This window comes from Lissotriton vulgaris, chromosome 7, assembly GCF_964263255.1.
Source record: "Lissotriton vulgaris chromosome 7, aLisVul1.2, whole genome shotgun sequence".
NCBI classification, from domain to species: domain Eukaryota; kingdom Metazoa; phylum Chordata; class Amphibia; order Caudata; family Salamandridae; genus Lissotriton; species Lissotriton vulgaris.
In genome coordinates this window covers 1,540,977,583-1,540,996,056 of record NC_141695.1, presented here as the reverse complement: position 1 = coordinate 1,540,996,056, position 18,474 = coordinate 1,540,977,583, and the positions used below count along the sequence as shown (strand labels likewise).

General features: G+C 41.8%; 1 protein-coding gene across 2 annotated transcripts in view; it reads right to left on the bottom strand.

Annotated features, from left to right (window-relative positions):
• LOC147705961 (uncharacterized) overlaps positions 1–18,474 on the bottom strand; it is a 277,062-nt gene that overhangs the window by 119,323 nt on the left and 139,265 nt on the right. For both annotated transcript variants that reach the window (XM_086932425.1, XM_086932426.1), the window contains one exon: positions 10,179–10,284. In XM_086932425.1, coding sequence (XP_086788551.1) covers positions 10,179–10,284 — 106 coding nt within the window. The remainder of the gene's footprint in view (positions 1–10,178; positions 10,285–18,474) is intronic.

Genomic DNA, 18,474 nt, shown 5'->3' with positions numbered 1-18,474 from the left:
CAAACGTATCATCTAGCACAACATCTCCACAACCAAAAGCTAAGGAGTCGGAGAGCTTTTGGTTGTAGACAAGCTAGACAAACTACGCTGCATGGTGAGGACCACATGGAACGGTGGTATGAATTTACCTCCCATAAAGAGGCAAATTGGAATCCGGAAGCCATCTAACCATGACCATCCTAGCACATGCATGATGCACTCTGCTTGGAGGTGTTGTGACAGACAGCACGTTTGTGTTATAGAACTGCACATAAATATGACAGTGATGCGATGGTACCACTGCAGTTATGGCGCCACTACAGTTTTCAAAGAGACTTCAAAATCTGTTTAGCTATAACTTTTGAAATCTTTGAATGGAGATCATCTGGGTCCTCCAGAACTCTTTGATGAACATTCTTCAATACAATAGTTTAATAGATTCAAATATGTTTTTTAAAGTCAACGTTTGTTTGATTAATATTTCAATATGTTAAAGTACCATGGCATGCACGGCATTTCACAAAGCTATTCCAAATGCAGGCTTGCAAGTTTGTTTAGTGTAGAGCCATAAACCAACAACTCTTGAGAGTATATAGAATGTATCCTAAACAAATGGACATTCACTCATATGAATATGCGTTCGGTAAACGATGACGGTTCAGTCAAAACAATATAGATTTGCCCTAATGAGAAATGTTGAACCTGCAAATGTATTATGACATCAATGAATGTTCATTTACAGCTATGAATTGCTCTTCACAGAAACAAATAAATACCTTTCTATGGTATCCACACAGCATGCATGACAATTCCACTAAACAAATTCGGAAAGTATATATACTCAGGGTGGCCAACTTTGTGCTGTACACTACATAACGGATTACCCAGTCAATGTCGTTCACCCTTTTCCAATTTTCAAAGTGAGTTAAGGTACAAAGGGTGCAGAGTGCCACATTTAGAAACTAACTATCAAAAGCAGAAAAATACATAATATACTTAAAAAATATATTTTTTAACTCATTGTTCCTTGCTAAACTGGTAAAACATCCTTTATAATCACCAGCATGGCTCACGACATAACACACATTTTTCAGAGCAATAAGAAATGCTTTATTACTTGGCACCATATATGAATTACTTTAACAGATGGATTGCTATTAAAATCACCATCTGTGTGTCTGAATTACCTTAACACAGGCCCCCACAGTCCCCGTGGTTCGGGGGGGCCCAACCTCCAGGGGGCCCCCTGAGCACTGCACTGCAGCTAGAGAGCTCCAGATTGAGCCCGGAGGGGCCCCCCCACGTACCCTGCAGGGGGCCCCCTCAATTTTCATTATGCCACTGGGAAAGGAAATATGATTGTGTCTTAGTCTTGGTTGCCGCTCGACACCACACATTTTGTGTGGATGTGTGAGAAGTGATAACAGTGAATTTAATCCCTACTGTCCGAAAGGACCCTTTTTGCAGAGTTATCCCTAACCGTTTTGCTTCTTCGTCCTATTTTTCCTGACCTGTTTTGTTGGTTTTAGGACTTTGGCCACTTTAGCACCGCTAATCAGTGCTAAAGTGAATATGATCTCTGTGTAAATTGTAATTATGATTGGTTATCAATGATTGGCATATTTGATTTACTGGCAAGTCCCTAGTAAAGTGCACCAAGTGTGCCAGGGTGGGTACATCAAATGCTACTAGTGAGCTTGCAGCGTTGATTGTGGCACCCACAGGAGTAGCCCTGTAAATGTGCCTCAGACCTACCATTGAAGTGTCAGCACGCGCAGTTGTTAACTGCCGTGTTGACCTGGAAAGTTCTCCCACCTGCCAGGCCCCAACATTATCTTTTCTTACATGTAAAGCACCCCTATGGTAGGCTTAAGGTACCCCCATGGGGAGGGCACAGTGTATGTGAAAGGTAGGACATGTACTGTTGTGTGTGACATGTCCTGATAGTGAAATACTGTGTGTCCCCATCTTTAAAAAGGGTAATAGGGCTAACCTAAAATGCTACCAGCAAATATCTTTGATTGACTGCAACTGTAAGATCATGAGCACAGTAATCATAGAAAGCTTGGAGGCCTGGGTAACAGAGAATGGTAAGCTCTCTGACATTCAATATGGATTTAGGAGAGGCCTGGGGACAGTCGAACAGTGCCTTAATCTGGACCTGGTCAAAGGCAAATATACTTTAGCCAAGCCGGGTTACCTTTATTTGGGGTTTATGGACCTGACATCTGCCTTTGACTGGGTGCAGAGAGGAATGCTCTGGCAGAAGAGGTTGGGGATGGGCATAGAACCACCAATTGTGCATTTATAGCTGCTATGCATTGGGAGGTCACTGGGAGAGTCCGATACGGATCAGGCGGGAGCTTACTGCTCCAATTAAAATGAGTTGTGGAGTCCGCCAGTGCTGTGTGTTTGCCCCATTTTTATTTTGTACATAAATGATCTGGAAACTTCTATTATAAATGGGCATGTGGACGCACCCCAGATAGGCCGTAGGCTATTACCGGCTTTATTATATGCAGATGACTGTGTTTTAATGTCTCGACCAGGGTGGGGCTGCAACGGCTTTTAATCGGTTTTAACAGTTTCATGAGTGACTTAGGCCTCAAGACTAATGTTGCAAAATCTCCGATTATGGTCCTGGGTAAACATCCTACCATTGCAAAGATATTTTTTATAGACAGCGAGAAATTGATTCAGGTGCCCACCTTTTCCTACTTAGGAGTCATCTTTGAATCAAAAAGCACATGGCTGCAGTTAATGGAGACAAGGATTAGGGGTTTTAATCAAAGCCTGGAAGCTATTTTTAGATTCAGCAAAAAGCTAGGCTCACGTCCTGTAAATGCAATAATAGAGATTTATAAAGCTCGCACTTGCGCTGCCGCTTTATATGGCGCAGGAGTCTGGGGCACCTGCAATACTTTAGGTCTTCTGCGAGTGGAAAACTCGTTTTTGAAACGCATACTGACCTTTCCACGGAGCACCCCTGCTACAATGTACCATAGCAAATTTGGTGTGATCCCCCTATCCTTTCGAACGCAACTAGCACCTCTTTTACTGTCGCACAATATCTGGGCAAAAGAATAAACAGTCCTGAATCGTGGCATTATTGTAGATTGCTTAAAACTAGAGTGGGCAATCAAAATCCCTTGGCTCTCCTATGTCAAATCCCAACTGAGGAACCTGGGTTTGTCAGATTGCTTCGACAACCCAGCTAATACTGCTAAAATTCCAAGTGCCAAGTTAAAGAAATGGTGTACCTATACTTGGAAAGAGATATGCAGGAGATGGGTAAAAGAAGGGTTTTTAACCACTCACTTTTGGTTTGCACAACGGGGACCGAACCTTACCTTTCTTTTTACTTTAGTCAGGTCAAATTATATTACCTTATAAGGTTTAGGTTTGGAAGCTCATATCTGTGTGTTTCATATCCACAAAATGCTTATACAGATGCTGGACTGGATGTCTGCCCATGTGATTCAAAATCGAAGCAGAGCCTATTGCACTTTATGTTCTTTTGCAATCGTTATATTACTCCAAGGCGCAATTTTTTAAAACCACTTTTAAAACATTTAAAAAATAAGAAGATGCCAGGCAGCTTTGCATTATCTCCAGCTTTTAAAGAATTAATTTCTTTGTCTGATGGTTATGATGTATCCCCACTTCAGTTCGACCTAGAAATATTGTTGGGAAATTAGCTCATATTGCATTTTATCATTGTACTATATATATATATACTTATATTTTAAAAGTGTTGCCATATGGCATCAGGAATGTAGATTATTTTTTTTCTCAGTATAATTATTGTTGTCTCGAGGGTGGTGATATGAATTGTCTCTTTTTTCTTTTCTAGAAATATTGTTTATACTGTCTATTTTTCTGAATCAGAAATCCTTTGTTTTTATAATGTATTATTTTATGGCTTGGAATATAGCTGAATAAAGATTTCTGAATGAATGAATGAATGAAATACTGTGTGTTTGGTTTTTCACTATTGAAAGGCTATCTGTCCCATGGGCTAACATGGAAGTTACTTTGTAACAACATCATACGAGTACAACTTTCCATAGGGATAAGATAGAGAAATGGAGTTTAGGCTCACTGAACTCAGAATGTAATAACATATTTTTTTAGCAGAGATGGTTTTTAAGGTGTGTGTGTTGAAAATGCCACTTTTAGAAAGTAGGCAATTTCTCATCTAACCATTCTGTGTGCCTCTGCTGCTTTGTGTATTCACTGTCTGTATCGGAGTGGCAGGGGCTGGGGATGTGCATTAACTGTGGACAGCCTCAAGGGAGGTTGAGATGTTTCCTGTCTTTCCAGGGCGACTCAGCGATGAGCTGAAAAGACCTTGGCTGCATTTAGAGTGGTGGGAGGAGTTTTCACTTGCATCTGAATAGGCCGTATCTCCTCTGCACAATTCTATCTCCACCCCTTGTAGTGAAGCTGGACCGGATATATGACGTTACAACGGGTCCTTTTACAACGCATACCATGACCACGGATCTATTACAACGCAGGTCATTTTACAACGGATCCCTTTACAACGCTATTCACTACAACGCAGGTACTATTACAACGCAATACCATTACATCGTAAGTATAATTACAGGTAAGTAAATAAAATTAATATTTAATGTAAATAATTATTAATGTATTATTAATTTAAATTATTTATTATTAAAAAAATAAAACATATATTAATAAAATTAATTTTAATTTTTTAAATTGTAAATATATATTAAAAATAACCCTGTACCCCAAAACCCAAACCCAGCCCTAAAACCTAATATTACCCCTGTACCCCAAAACCCAAACCCAGCCCTTAAACCTAAAAATACCCCTGTACCCCAAAACCCAAACCCAGCCCTAAAACCTAAAAATACCCCTGTACCCCTAAACCCAAACCCAGCCCTAAAACCTAAAAATACCCCTGTACCCCCAAACCCAAAATCCAGCCCAAAAACCTAAAAGTACCCATGTACCCCAAAACCCAAACCCAGCCCTTAAACCTAAAAATACCCCTGTACCCCAAAACCCAAACCCAGCCCTAAAACCTAAAAATACCCCTGTACCCCAAAACCCAAACCCAGCCCTAAAACCTAAAAGTACCCCTGTACCCCAAAACCCAAACCCAGCCCTAAAACCTAAAAATACCCCTGTACCCCAAAACCCAAACCCAGCCCTAAAACCTAAAAATACCCCTGTACCCCAAAACCCAAACCCAGCCCTAAAACCTAATATTACCCCTGTACCCCAAAACCCAGCCCTTAAACCTAAAAATACCCCTGTACCTCAAAACCCATACCCAGCCCTAAAACCTAAAAATACCCCTGTACCCCATAACCCATACCCAGCCCTAAAACCTAAAAATACCCCTGTACCCCAAAACCCATACCCAGCCCTAAAACCTAAAAATACCCCTGTACCCCAAAACCCATACCCAGCCCTAAAACCTAAAAATACCCCTGTACCCCAAAACCCAAACCCAGCCCTAAAACCTAAAAATACCCCTGTACCCCAAAACCCATACCCAGCCCTAAAACCTAAAAATACCCCTGTACCCCAAAACCCAAACCCAGCCCTAAAACCTAAAAATACCCCTGTACCCCAAAACCCAAACCCAGCCCTAAAACCTAATATTACCCCTGTACCCCAAAACCCAAACCCAGCCCTTAAACCTAAATAAGATAAACTTACCTATAATTATACTTACGATGTAATGGTATTGCGTTGTAATAGTACCTGCGTTGTAGTGAATAGCGTTGTAAAAGGATCCGTTGTAACATGACCTGCGTTGTAAAAAATCAGTGGTCATGGAATCCGTTGTAAAAAATCAGTGGTAACAGTTGTACACCAGCTGGACCAGAGAGGGAGGGCAGACCTAGATTTGACCGGACTCAGAGACCCTTGCCACAAAGAGAACAAAGCCAAAATGGGGTATAAGTATTGTACCTTAAATACCAGAGAATTCGATTACCTCTAGTATCAAGAGGAGCCCTTGCCAAAGAAAAGAGCTGGAGAATTGTGAGAAGGAGGACTGCCCCTTTGCTGTGTGTGCTTTGCTGGGTTGGCCTGTAGTTGCTGTTTCTGCCAAGGAGAGGGTAAAGGACTGGATTTTGCTGTGTATCCTGCTTGTGAAGGTTCTACAAGGGCATGTGTGTGCTTGCCTTCTGAAGTCTCAGGGACATAAAAGACTTCCTGCAACTCTGCTGGTGCTGCTATGACTCCTACCCTCGCCTGAAGTGCCTCCTTCCCGTTACAGGGCCTCAGAAGTGGGTTTTGCAGCTAATCTCTTCACAAACTGGCCGAAGCATCGCTGAACCGTGCAGAGCCTCTCAAAAATGAGGCCGGACGACCCAAAGCCTCGCTGAGTCCCAAGGGTGACGCTGTGTCACGCATAGTACCTAGTTTTTCCATGTCTCATCCGCCAAACAGAATTGGCTTGGCTTTTAACGATTCACTTGCTCCTACAGTCCCAATCCGATGCATCACTTCTTCTGAGTGCAGCAGAACTGTCTCCTCGCCTCACCAAGGACTCAGGAATGACGCATCACAGTATTTTCCAATGCTTCCCTTGTCTGCGGCTGTTTGGCTTTATGAACTTTGACGCACCTACAGGTACCTTGGTGTAAAATACACGCATCCATAGTTAGAGTTATTTTTTTAGTTATGTATGTTGGATTTTTGCCATTCTGGGCTTCTTTGATTTAGATAAAGATACTTTATTTCTCTTAACTGGTGAGGTGTCCATTTGTTTTTGTTTTCTCTATGTCACTGTAAGTGTTGGAACAAGTAGTTTATTCATTGCCTTTGGGATAAGCCTGTCTGCTCATGCCATGCTACCAAGGGGGTGTTCAGGGGTTATCTAAAGTGTGAATCCACCTTACCCTAACTAGAAGTAAGGCTCCCTACTTGGACAATGGTGCCTACCTGTGCCAATTAGAGAACACCTGCCTTACCAACTTTACACTTATTGTTGGAAATTGTTTTATTAGTAGTGAAAAGTAGTGACTTATCAGTAGTTGTAAGGCCACAAACACATTAAAAAGGTCAGTCATGGTCTCAAAAAATTCTTCCCTTGCTCCACCCCAGGTAGCTGGCAAGAAGCAGGCACGCGTAACTTAAGAGCCAGGTGTGTAAAGCATTCAAAAACACCAATACAATAAATAAGTAAGGCACAATACACATTAAAAATCTGCAGGGAACCAGAGATATGATTTGTTAAAGAATAAACACTTTCTAATACATAAAAACCTATAGCACCACTTTGAGATCTGGTCACCACAATGGAGCCTGGTGGGATATACTACGCAGGAGGCCTCGGTCAAAATTTAACCTATGAACGTTGAAACTTTTATGAAGGATTTTGATCTCAATGTTAAACGGTCCGCCCCAGCAGGCCAATTTTGATGCACAGTTGTCGGAATGCTTCTCTGCCAGGCTTCGGTCAAATCTTGGAATTCTGGAAGTCCATTCTTTTAGCGGGATAACCCACAAATCTAGGCCGGGATGCAGTTGAAGCTAGCCGCTTGAGTCTCGGTGTTGAGTCAGTAACCTATGGAGCTTTTTGACAGAAAGGGGTTCAGATGGTGGGTGGACATCAGTCCGCCCGCCATCATAGCGGTGCTGGGACCGCCCGCCAGACATGTGGCGGTGCCACCAGTGCAATTAGGATGTGCCCGCCAAAATGGCGGGCGCATCCTGGCCTTTTTACATTGCGTACGGTGCTGCTGGCTGCTGCACTGTCTGCAATGTTAAATGGCAATGGGGAGCATTTCCCTGCACTATGTGGCAGGCATCACGTGGTGCTTGGCACGCAGTGCAGTTAGGTACCATAGGTATCCCTGACACACACAGAGAGGGCCCACAATGGGCCCCCAAAGCCAGTCCCCACCTGTCTTTTTGCGGCGGGATATCAGCCGCAAAAAGACATGCAGAAAGGAATACTGTAATCCCCACTGCGGTGCCTACACGGCACCGCAGTAATGTTGCCCTGGTTCCAGGTTTCGCATGCCAGGCGGAAAAGGACCACCTTGCAGAACCATGGCGGACAGACTTTCCGTCCGCCTCAGTACCCTTAGGATTCCATCCGCCACCCTAATTTGGCTGTGGGAAATTTCTGTATGATAGCGGAAGGACCGACACCGCCGGCCCAGCGGTGGAGGCCCTTTCGCCATCATAATGAGCCCTAAAGTTCTTAACCTTCACCAAACTAGAACTACTTCCTGAAGTTTCTTACGAGGGCTCAAAGTGTCCAAAACATAAATTGAACAGTCTGAAATCTCCTAGATGGTACTTGGGATGTTTGGTTTCAATTCTCACAATGCACCTGGCTAAATCCTTAAAAGTCCATTGGACACACTCCAGGATGGGAACTCTTGGTGGAAATGATGTAGACAGTCTCTATTAAACTGTAACACACAAGGAGTCCACTCCTTAATCCTTCTCGAAACAAGGCAACGTTTTTAGGGCTGTAGCACTAGATTGTGTAGCCGGTACAGTCCTTCAGAGCTGAGTCATTTGAGTGCAGATCCAGATTCCAGTAGATGAGCAGCTCCCCCATATTTATTCACAATCTCTGGGCATCACACAAGGGGGCACCCCTGACCAATGGGATGCAGGGTGCCACCCAGGTGTATGACCATTTCCTCCGAAATGTGACATATTCTTGTCCCAGAAAGCGCTATTCTCTCAAAATCCAACATGGTGAAAGTCTATCTTTTGGGGTTAGATCTGGCAAAGGTAACCCACTGGGGTGGCTATGTTTCAATATCAAACCCCTCATAACCACTGACTAATCTAATTACTAAGGCGTCTCAATAGCTAGGGGTGCAGGATGTGTAGCTAGGTGTATTCTGGTTCCTTATTGTCATTCTCCCTATGAAGACCAGTTTGGCTTCCCCACCCTCTTCCTGCCTTTTTGCTTTGCAGATACATTTCTCCACCCATAGGAAATCCATTGTCTTCTCTGACTGGACCCTTCACACCTCATTAAGTAGTTCTGGCTTAGCCTGGAAAAGGTGGGCCAATCAGGAGATGGCAGGTGGAAAGCTAGGATTTGGCTAACAGAATAGAAAGTTTAATACCCTCTTTTGTGTAGCAGTTAATTATAGATCTAACAGTGACAAGTTGTTGGATTTATCTTAACCAATATTTAGATACCTTGAAGTGTATTATTAGGTAGCTCCTGTCAAAATGTATACTTAAATAAAATATCTAAGTGTTAACCTATGGAACCATTCACTACAGCAGTGAAAACTGAATTGGCAGTTTTTCCATCACCAGGGCTATTAAAACGTATTTTATAATGTCCCTGCTTATAGTTACAAGGCACTGTACCCTTGGTCCACCTAAGGAAGACCTTCAGGGGGAAGCATATGTAGAAATAAAGTCATTTGATACCTTGGAAGGGCCTTTAAATCCAAAGTCGAATTTGCCTATACATTTAAGCTAAGGACATCCTGAAAGGCATTGCAGCCTTTAATTTGACAGCATACACCACAGTAGTGTGCACTTAAGTGCATTAAGTCTACTGGGCCTCTAAATCTACATGACCCTATTATATACAAGAGACTTACAGATAGGCTGTCAGTACCAGTTATATTTATACTAAATTTGCATATCCTTATATGCAAAGTATTGGCACTGAGCCTGGTAAGCAGAGCCCAGGGCACAGTCAGACTCATTTACCAACAGTACCAAGCAAAACGTAATGTAAGCAGGACAAAATGGATGACATTCTTACTCCTTTTGCAACATGCAAGCATGTAGCCCATGTCAGAAGACCTTATCCTGCTAATAAAGTGATTGATCAGATTCAGAAGACCAAAGAACAGGTAACATTGAAACAATAGTTTCTACAACTATGAATGGTGCTGAGGTGGTAGAAATGGGGCAGGCTCGCCTGGGTTTCTAACGGGAACCTGCCTTGTGTTTAAAGATTTTTTTAGCAAACCTGGAGCATTGAATATTTCCAATAAATCGCAAACTTTGGTCTTAAAATGTGTGCTTCACTATGGATGACAAGAATCTTTGAGTCTACACAAATATTTTTGCAATAAAGTGGCCCCTCTTTCTACAAATTGGTTGCATTAGTATTTACCAATAATAAAAAACAACAGAAATGTCATACATTGATTGAAAAGAAACTGTGCAATATAAGTTTGAACAAAGTATGCTTTCAGATAGTGACTCACCAACTTTTTGAGTAGCTCCTTCATTATCCCGTTAAGAACGTTAAGCAGCTGATTAATTATGCTCAGTACGAAATTGAGCAAACCTGATAATATTCCATCTGTTCCTCTGTTAAAATAAAATAAAATGTCACTTAGATCCTTACGCTGACAATCATTGGGTTGCACATAAACAGTTGCTAGTTGCTTCATATTTTTGCTAGATCTACTTTATTGGCATCTATTATTTTTTACACTGCAGTTTGAGACATAACTAGTCTTTAGTGCAAACCGGTAATCAATTAATAATGTCTAGGAGCAGTCGGTATAAACCACTTACATCATTAGGATAATTAACTTGTTTCAAGTAAAGCTGCATGATCTATAAATCCTTTGGAGCACATTTATCAATCATGCAGTCCAACGCGGCAAACCACCTTGCTGCACTGCTTGAAAGGGAAAGGGCATGAATGCGCCCTACTTAACACCATAAGGCGCATTCCTGTCCTTTCCTTGCACAGGCACCCTCTTTGCTGCCTAGAGTCAAAACAGCACCCTTGCACCATGGTGCGAGGGAGCCTGCTCTGTAAGCAGAATTGTTTTGTGCAGGAAGGTACACCATCCTGCACAAAAAAAATCCTCTGAGGCATTTTCCTCTTTCTAAATGAGGAAAAAACGAGGATAAATAAAGACATTTTCCTCATTAAGCCTCAGCTGGGGTTGCATAGCATTTCAAAACATTTCCAGGTCTACCACTAACGGTAAATCTGTGAAAGTGCCATTAGAACACCCACAGCAACATCCCTGATGCAGAGTAACGCAAGGCAGTGATTTGCACTGTGTTGCATTACTTTTGATTTATCAAGCCATCCAGGTCCATCTGCCTTTATCGTTACGTTGCCCTTGCGCCCCCTTGTGTGGCACAAGGGCGATGCAGTACAATGATAAATACGCCTCTCTGTATGTAATTAAAAAATATGTATATTTAACCTTGGCTGGTATTACGAGGCAATATAAAGTGGTTACCGAGTATCACCAGAAGGAGTAGGCAACTGGAATGTGTCCCTTCCCAGTATGAAGGAGAAATAATCAAACCCATTCCTGTTATTTCTGTAGGAATGCGCAGCACCTCATTGCTGGGATTCATGTGGTAATGTGCAGCACCCCAATGCGGGCCCTGCTTCGGATACCACTGTTTCAGAAAGTGTATTTATTTACACTCTCTGGAGTATTACTTAGAATCTGAGTAGGGTACAATATCTCCGCTTTTCGGTGTACTATCAATTCTATAATCAAAAACAAACAACAAAAGTAACATTTAAGCCACTTGCGCTACTGTTCTCCTCGTTGCCCTCTACTTACCTCCCTGTGTGGAGACATACTCCAGTGCTCTGGCCATTTTTCAACCCATTTTTTCCACTGACAAAGAGAAGTTGCAGTTGAGGATTTCTCGCCCGTTGCAATAGCCCTCTTCAATAACAGCAAGTGCAAGTCCAAATCATTCCAGCCCTCGTTTTTCATTTTAGGGCACGGGAAAAAGGCCAGCAGGCAACTCGCTGTGATGTACAGATCCGAGCATCAGCAGCTTATCAGTAACGCCGTTGTATAATTACCTTCTCTCTGGGCAATACCAAGGCTTGACTGGAAACCAAAAGAAGCCTTGGCCAACTTTGTCTGACCAACTGTCAAACTGCACATAGCAGGTGAAGACAGCAAGCGAGTCTGACCACTGCAAAAAGGTGGGGCTTCTCCCCAAAGAAATGCATTTTAAAAAATTGCACATATGGTGTGTTTTTCAGCACATTTTTCATTATTGAACCTTGTCCAATCCTTCGATGGATTGATGTCACTTGGACACATGACTGCATGGCTTAATAAATGAATAGGTGGATGGGTGAGAAGCTGGTGGATGAATGAATTTAAGAATGGATGACAATGAAAGGGAAAGACAAAGGGGTGCCAAGACTGCAGAGTTGTGATCATGTTGGAGGGGAGATCTAGGAGAGACTTCTTGCCCCACAAGCCATCCTTGTCAGGCCCCTATCACCACTTATTGAGCGTTACACAGAACAACCTCTCACCCTGCTGTGTGGGACACGTGAGGAATGCACCCTGGCGAAACCTAGGCCAAGGGTGGGGTCATCTTTACCCATCATCGCTGGAAAGACGCCGGACAAGGCCCATTGGCTTATTGATGGGTATGACCTACGATCCTTGGAACTCCAATCTTATTAGTTTTCCGCTGGTCATTTTTGTTCTTACATTTTCTTCTTATAGTATTCATGGAATTGATTAGAGTGTTGGTCATAAAGCTCTCTGCAACACAGGCTTCTTTGTGGATGTTTGTTCCTTGTCTGTAGGAAAGTGGGGGCATATTATCAAGGGATTTATCTCCGCTTTTTTGGCTTTAAAAGCCAAGAAAGCGGAGATAAAATTATCTCCCTATTAGCAACAGGGTGCTAACACGAAAATTCGCATGTTAGCCCCCTTTTTCTCTACGCTTCCCCTTGCATCTCTAATGAGATGCAAAGGGGGCGTTCCAGAGAAAAATAATAGGAGAAATGTTGTTTAGCGACATTTCTCCTATTATCAAGGATTTCGCTAACCCTGTTAGTGATAAAAAAAGCAGCGCTAACCGCGGTTAGCACTGCTTTTTTTTACACCTGGTATTTTCCTGACTTAGCCATGATATCCTATGGAAGGTGGATATCATGGCTAAGTTTGTGAGCCCCTATTATCAAGCTAACGCCAAAGTTCGGGAGATTATCGTTGGTTTTCCAGAGATAATCTCTCAATTGGCAGTTAGCGCAAGGATTTTTATCACTACTGAGATAAACCTTGCTAATAGCAAGTTATCTCTGCAATAATTTCCGGTGATGCTTAGCATTAAAAAATTCGTTGCTAAGCATCGTTAGTGGTAAATATCGCTAAACGTTGGTAATATGCCCCCTGGTTTCTTAGCTGGCTGCTTCTGGAAAGCTGTAAACCATTTTTTAAAAAAATAATGGGCCATATTACCAACTGTGCTGATCGCATGATACCAGAAAACTGGTGCATTCTTGTCTCGGTGGGGCAGCAGTGCAAGTGGAGGGACGTGAAAGCCTGGGCTGAGCGTGGCTGTTCGACACTCTTCCTGCTCCAGAGCAGCGCCTGCCCCAATGGCGGCACCTGCATCCATTCAACAAACTGTTGGGCATCCGGCAATTTCACACACACCCGACCCTCCTGGGTGCAACTTAGTGAGTAACTCACTGTGGAAGATGATTGTGGAGGAATAGGGCAAATAAAGAATAGTTGGAGAGTATCCAGAGGGGTCAAGCCAAAATACAATCCCAAGACTGCCTTGCTGCAGCTGCAGCATCAGTGACCGTGCAGGCGGTGTCTATTTTTGGCACCGGGTTGTGAGCCAGAGGGGTTGGGCCAAACTACAAGCCCCAGCCTGCCTTGTTGCTGCATCAGTGACCGCGCCAGTCCACATTCCGGTTTCCTCTGTTGCCTCTATTGCCTTCATCCTATGTTTTTGTAGTATCCCCCTTGATATTCTCTGTGAGCCTCAACATGGGCAAAAGGTAAGTGGCTTTGTTGCAGCTTCATTCTCAGAAGAGGACAAAAAGCATTGATAAAATACTCCAGCGGGCCATGGGCATAATTTTGACGGAAATTGAACTAATCATCCATGGGTACACCTGCAAATGGTTGTAGTAGGACTCCCCTACTATTGGATACCTTCTGTGTTGATGATACGAAGGTCTCCTTGGAGGGATCAAAGTTAGTGGCCGATATAGACCCCGGTGTTCAAGCTCCCTCACTTGCGTCTGGGACTCTGGTACTAGGAACAATATGAATGCAAGATCAACTTGAGTTGCTAGAAGACAATGGGAGAATTGCACTGTCCAGCTTAGACTAGATTCTGCTAGGCCAACAACTGATCCCTTTAGTACTGATGCCCCTGACCAAATGTTCTAGCAAATGACATAAAGGTACTCTTCCCTGGGCGGTATCACTTATGGAACCATTTTATGGGAAAATCAGACATACTTACTAAGGAACTTGCAGTCATCATCTATTGAAAAACTTCTAGATAGCTCAGCTGTGAGCAAAATTAGCTCGGCCAACTCTTTAGTAAACTGGGCTGTTGGTGCCCATTCTCCACCTCTTGAATGTCATTCATCTTGTGCAAACAGGCCCAGCATTTCCTCACAGGTTTAGAAGAGGGATATGCCTGGAGTAGCAATCGCTAGCCGCGTCTCACAATCGAGTGGACAAGAGTCTGGAGTTATGTGCACTTTGCACTTTGACGTTGACCCACCTCCTGCTCCCACCATTCATGGTGTGGACAGATGAGAAAAACAATTCCTAATGCCTCTGACAACTCAAAGGGTCTCCCAGTAATAGATTCACCACCTGCCACATGCCCCTATGTACTTGTGCTACTCAAAGTTCCTGAACTGTGGGCAGATCAGAAGGAGGGCCAAGTAGAGTTATCAAATGTCTTAATTGGTAGGGGCAACACAGGCAGTTCCCTCCCTCTTTGGCAGTGGAGATTTTCTTAATAAGGAGAGTGAGCTGGCTGGGGAAGGGGGCTAAATCGTTAGGAGGTGACAGTATAATTATGAATTTCAGATCTCCCTGAATTGTTCACAAATTATTATGTGTTCCACAGCAGAGCCCCGCAACAGAGTCTAAAATTGAGCTGGTGCCTTAAGCATACTTTTACAAACCTCTAAACGTAGGTCAATTCAATGACCATTGATTCAATTTTGCACCTAGTCCTATTGGAGCCCTAAGGAATATTTGTAAGGGCCCTTTTGGTTTTAACATCACTACATCAAATCAATTTGATGTTTTAGATGGAGTTGATTGACTGGAATAAAACTACATTGTCCTAGAGAGGCTGTATATCTCTAAGTTAAAAGATGCCGAAGTTATAGTGGGCAGTTGGGTTGTTATTTCTTAGGGAGTGTGCCATGAGGGATTTAATCCTTCAGTGGAGGGTAACAGGTTATATGCGGAACTGATAGGTAGTGGTAAGGTGGAAGGTGGGACAATCCAGTATCCCAGCTCCAGAACTCATGAGATCGAATTCCCCCATGGTCATAGTGAAGGCCGTGACCAACAGGAATTGCCTGGGAAGGGTGTGCAAATAGACCTCGTAAATTCAATAGGTAGGTCTAATGTTGTTGATAGCTGTTCAAACATGCATCCACATGCAGTTTTGTCAGATGGAAGCTGGGGTTCTAATGATATGAATGCTTGCGCTTATGTGGCAAAAATGTTTCCAAGCTCCCTGTGGCAACCCCAAGTTATTATCATGGAATATTGCTGGACTAAACAATACATTTAACATTCCTGACTTGGCTACTTTTATTGTTCAACATAGCATTTGTTTACTCCAGGAAACCGGGTGCTCAAACTACTACGTAGGGCTGGCTATGTACATTTTAGTAAAGAAGGGGCCTCAAATGGTAGGGGAAGACCATCAGGAGGGCTGACCACCTGTGTTTGTTCAAATGTATTAGGGGAACTCACAGAGGTTTCAGTGGCCTCACCTGACATTCCATGTGTGTCCATCACTAACCTAGCTAGTATAGTGTACATATATAATGTCAACCTTAGACCAGAAGGTGCAGCCTACAAATTACACACTTTGGATTTGCAATTCTCCCATATGATTGCTGCACCATGGCTTGCTCTAAAATAACTGGTGATGATTTTAATTACCAGTTTGAACCCTTGTGTGATCAAGGTGGAGATGGCTCATATGAAGAAGACATTGTGTGGGGCAACCCTATGTTGTCCCTGGCAGCCCTTAAGAAATGGACATCACTAGCTCTCCAAAATAATTCCCTGACATCAAATGCAGGCCTTTGAACTGTGAAGGGGAGATCTCTCTCAGGCAGTATGGGGAAACACACTTCCAATAGACCACTTAGTACTAATCTTATTAACTATATTATAATAGATCTACGATTATGGTCTTCCCTTATTGACTTCATGTTGGTAGTTTGGTTAGAGAGCGACCATAATGCCCTTCCACTTGAAACTGATCTTACGATATTAGGGCTGAAGTCTCTCCAAGAGGATAATAATGATCCGAATATAGTTGTATCTAGTAATATGCACTGAGAGAAATGGGCAGGTATGAAGCACTCAGAGGTACAATTGGGTAAAATATATTCCTGTGTAACTTTAAGTTTATGTGAGATACTCGATTTGGGATGGGATGGTGAAGGGTAGAGGTATTCATCATCCATCTCTCAAATGCATAACAAGTTGTTTAATGATCTGTGGGCTTTAGTCTTTGTAGAAGCTAGGAAATCCCGCAAACCTCCCCCTGCACAGTTGTGGTATAACGTGGATTGTAAGGATTGCAGATATGCCCTATTTTTGGCCATTAAGAAACAGGAACGGGGGTCACAGCACAAACCTAACATTAAAAGGGCCAGAGAGGTTTGGGATATGGAACATTGGAAGCTTATGTTAACTTCAGTTCTTGATAAAGACCAGTACAACTTCTGTAATTTGGTTTCGTTGAGCAGTGAAGGTAGAGTAGGTTCACCTATATGCCTTATATCTGCTATCAACTGGGTAACACATTTTCAGAATTTTATTCACTGTAGGGTGGTGGTGATTCCTCCCAGCGGTTAACTTTGCTTGAAAATTGACTAAAGGAAGGATGGGATCTGCCACAGTCAAAAATGTTTACATATATTTCCCTGGAGGAAGTTAATGGTAAACAGACATAATATCTATTCAAAAATATCGACTGGATATAATATCGAGGTAAAAATATAGACTAGACAAAATATCGACCAGACATAATATAGAATACAAAAATATCTAGTAATATCGATATTAATAGCCAAAATATCGAATCAAAAATATAGACTAGACATAATATCGACTAGATAGAATATAGACAACAAAAATATCGAAAAAAGGTAAGTTTTTAATAATTGTGTAATATAAATCTGTAGCAGGTTGTGGGTTTATAGGGGAATAGGGTGGGAAGTAATTTAAATATAATTAATTAAATCTGTAATATAATTGTAATTGTTAATTAATTATTCAATGTTAATTAATTAAAATATATTTGGTAATTAATAATGATTGATTAATTGATCAATAATTAATTTTTAGTAAATGATTTTCTGTAGCGGGTTGTGGGTTTATAGGGGAATAGGGTGGGAAGTAATTTAAATATAATTAAATAATTATGTAAAATATTTATAATTGTTAATTAATTAATATTTGGTAATTAATTAAAATATAATTGGTAATTAATATTAATTAATTAATTGATAAATAATTATTTTTTAGTAAAATATTTTCTGTAGCGGGTTGTGGGTTTATAGGGGAATAGGGTGGGAAGTAATTTAATTATATTTAATTAATTATGTAAATTAATAATAATTGTAAAATATTTATTATTGGTAATTAATTAATATATAATTGGTAATTAATTATAAATATGTTATTGATAAATAATTAATATTTAGTAAATTATTTTCTGTAGTGGGTTGTGAGTTTATAGGGGGATAGGGTGGGAAGTAATTTAATAATAATTAATTAATAATGTAAATTAAAAAAAAATTGTTAATCAATTAAGAATTGTCCATTAAATAAAAAATAATTGCTAAATAAAAGTAATTGGTATTGGAAATTACATTTAATTGGTAATAATATTTCTATTAATTATACTTATTTATGAAGTGTTTACTTTTTCTACTGTTGCAGTCACTGGAGTGGGAATAGTAATTTTTACCCCTATGCTATCCATCATTTTCCCTACTGTTGCACCCACTGGTGTGGGAATAGTAATTGTTACCCCTACGCTATCCAACGCTTTCCCTACTGTTGCACCCACTGGAGTGGGAATAGTAATTTTTACCCCTACGCTATCCAGCGCTTTCCATACTGCTGCACCCACTGGAGTGGGAATAGTAATTTTAACCCTTACGCCATCAAACGCTTTCCCTACTGTTGCATCCACTGGAGTGGGAATTGTAATTTTAACCCCTACGCTATCCAATGCTTTCCCTACTGTTGCACCCACTGGAGTGGGAATAGTAATCTTTACCCCTACGCTATCCAGTGCCTTCCCTACTGTTGCACCCACTGGAGTGGGAATAGCAATTGTAACCCCTACGCTATCCAGCGCTTTCCCTACTGTTGCACCCACTGGAGTGGGAATAGTAATTTTTACCCCTACGCTATCCAGCGCTTTCCCTACTGTTGCACCCACTGGAGTGGGAATAGTAATTTTTACCCCTACGCTATCCAGCGCTTTCCATACTGCTGCACCCACTGGAGTGGGAAT